At 35.5% G+C, this 2,986-nt stretch overlaps 1 protein-coding gene across 9 annotated transcripts in view; it reads right to left on the bottom strand.

The window, feature by feature from the left end:
- Window positions 1–729: 729 nt before the first annotated feature.
- Window positions 730–2,986, bottom strand: part of LOC106868162 (heparan sulfate glucosamine 3-O-sulfotransferase 5) — a 105,115-nt gene continuing 102,858 nt past the window's right edge. For all 9 annotated transcript variants that reach the window (XM_014913303.2, XM_014913305.2, XM_052976079.1 and 6 more), the window contains one exon: window positions 730–1,828. In XM_014913303.2, coding sequence (XP_014768789.1) covers window positions 860–1,828 — 969 coding nt within the window. In that variant the 3' untranslated portion in view covers window positions 730–859. The remainder of the gene's footprint in view (window positions 1,829–2,986) is intronic.

Genomic DNA, 2,986 nt, shown 5'->3' with positions numbered 1-2,986 from the left:
TGTATATATATATATATATATATATATATATATATATATATATATGTATGTATGTATGTATGTATGTATGTATGTATGTATACATATGTATGTGTGTATATAAATGTACACAAGCAGACACACGAATATTCGTGGTACTTCATTACAGTTTCCACTTACCAAACTTCATTTGCAAGTTGTTGATTTATTTGATTTATTTGAGTCTCTGTTAGCAGACTCTTGGCCTAGGTGCCGCGCAGTGCAATCGAACCCAGATCTACGTACTTGCAAAATGTATCTCTTCATCAAACAACCACATCTGTGCTTAGGACATTATACTACCACCGAAATGTGGTCTTACTGTTCCTACGCACGTTCTTTCTACAGGTTGTGTCAAGAACCACACTTTCCATAGAAATCTATCAGTCACACGCTATCTTCTGCCGACAGCTTTTCTATCTTTCTGATGATAGTGGAATCCAAACCTTATATGACTTCCAATAAGCTGTTGTGATTCGGCAGTATTAGGGTCTATTCTTCTAACAAAACAACAACAAAAAAAGAAGTATTGTACATATAAAACTATCTGGTGCCTATTTCCATCTAGCTAAGGTGAATAGAGATACTTCGAGTGCAGCAAGCTGTTCAGAAACAAAACGAAATGCGTTCTGTATATTTTGAACATAAGGGACATTATCTGACGCATTATTTTAGTTTCGCCTTCATAATCAAAACAACACACAAAAAAAATAATTTTTAAAATAGTTTATATTTGTTCATTTGTTTTGTTTTCTTTTTGCTAAAGATTTTGTTGCTCTTCTTGGCCATCTTTTTTTTTTCACCTGATTCTGGATTTCTTTTCATGCTGTATATATTTTATTCAAGTCCAAGATAGATTTTTATGTATTAACTGGAAAAACAAATCGTTATATGGTTTGAAGTATTTAGCCATTTGTTTTGCTATTACCTTGCTTGTGCTTACGTTTCGGTGACCCTTATTTGGTGGCAAACATTTCGATTCAGAGTTTATCAACAAACAGTAGAATCCCCTGGTGTTATTATATATAAAGTTATCCCTGGAAATCACCCTCTTTAGACCGAGAAAATCTTGAACTTTGAGCACCTCTTCCGATGGGTCTACAATCAGTTTGCTCCCGTCTGCTACGTGGATCTGGTTTAAGGGGAAATGTTGCAACCAGCGAATGACAAACCGGGAGTAAACTGATCTCATAATCGGGTAATATGACGTCTTGAGTTTGTTGATTTTATCATCGTAAACAAGCTCTTCAAAGGTGTGTTTTATCTCCTTCAGGTTGCGGTAGTATCGTCGGTGGATGTATTCCGATATAGAACGATCCACAGGATTTTTAACAATCAAAATCAGCTTGATAGTTTTGTTCATTTGTTTTATCCGAATCGGTGCTTTGTCACTGTAGAAATATTCCGGTGATTTTTCTATTGTGATTTGATCAGGACAAGACAGAGGCATTTTCTCCAAGTAGAAATTCATCCCTTTCCGGTAGTTATCTTCTCTGTGGAAATGTTTCGGTTCTCCCTCGGCAATGACAACAGAAGGATGTACCCCAATAAACTCAAGTAAGGCTTTCGTACCCGACTTCGGTGTACCTATAATAATACAGCTGGGTAGCCGTCGCTTTGCATCACAGTTCATGATTTTCTGGTTCATGTAGATCGGAGTCACTTTGACCTTGGAAATCACTAGACTATAATAGGATAATATAACCAACAGGTTACAAAACAAGATGGCTATCGGCAAAACATAGATGTTTCCATATCGAAATTTCATGATACTCCACAAACGTGAAAGCAGGTAGCTAATGTAGATTTTCTGAAATTAGACAGAAACAGAGATAAAAAACACAAGACCTAATAAAATAATTTAAGCAACGTACAATGCGAAAACATGCACATGCACACGCGTTGCGCATACGTACATGCACGCGCATACTCACACACACGAATGGGCTTGTACATACATATTAGATATCTTTTTATAGATATATATGCTTATGTTTATATGTGTATCAAATCATTTATGCGAACAAATGGGAAATAGTCCTTCATATTTACAGTTGTGTTTACATGATCATTAGAATCTGATGATCGAATTCATCGATTTTACACGTCTCTTCAAGTGCCAAAGACATTAACTTTCACACTATGTAAATGTAGCAAAAATGTATGCAACTCGGAGTACCAAGTCTAGTAGGGAATAGCAATGCTTATTGCTTAAGGAAAGAAACTCGTTTGCTGTATCAGTTATAATAGTCTTGTTACACGGTGGATTGAACCAGATGATATTTACTTCACTGGTACCCATTACATACTCTTTGTGGTGGAAAAATTACGTCATCTAAAACGTGCTGCATAAGGAAAAAAGACTGCTACGTTTACCTATTGCTACGGGTACTTTTTTAATAATACTTAACTGATGGTTGAGATATGAATATATATTTAGTGTTTCATCATTGAGGTTAATAAAGGGGCCTTAGAAATTCGTCGTTAGCTACATCATTGCATCCAAGAACCTGGCAGATACCAGGTTGGATTCTATTGTTATTTGACGGTTAAACTTTTTTGAAGGAAGCTGTATTTCCCAAGCGTGTCGGCTGCAATTCAATTCCCACTCCTGAAACTATTTATGCAGACGTTCCTATGGTCCCACGATTATAGTGTTTTGCCTACATTTTCTACTTCAGTCAGGAAAAATAGTCCAACGTTTTCACCTTATCGTAGTTCTCAATTTTTCTTCACATAACATCATTGTTTTCTAAATTATTATTAACATCTAAACTGCTGTGACTATAATAATTTTCTGTACGTGTTGATAATTAAACCATTCCTTACTAATGAGGATTATTAGGAATACAAAAGAACAAAAACGGAGTCTATCAAGAGAGTAAAAGTACGCAAAGGCTCAGTCAAATGACTGAAACGTGGAACATGTAACATGTAGCATGTAGCATGTAGCATATATATATATATA

This window comes from Octopus bimaculoides, chromosome 23 (assembly GCF_001194135.2).
Source record: "Octopus bimaculoides isolate UCB-OBI-ISO-001 chromosome 23, ASM119413v2, whole genome shotgun sequence".
NCBI classification, from domain to species: Eukaryota; Metazoa; Mollusca; class Cephalopoda; order Octopoda; family Octopodidae; genus Octopus; species Octopus bimaculoides.
Note: the sequence above shows the minus strand (reverse complement) of the source record. Positions and strands in the feature narration are given on the sequence as shown.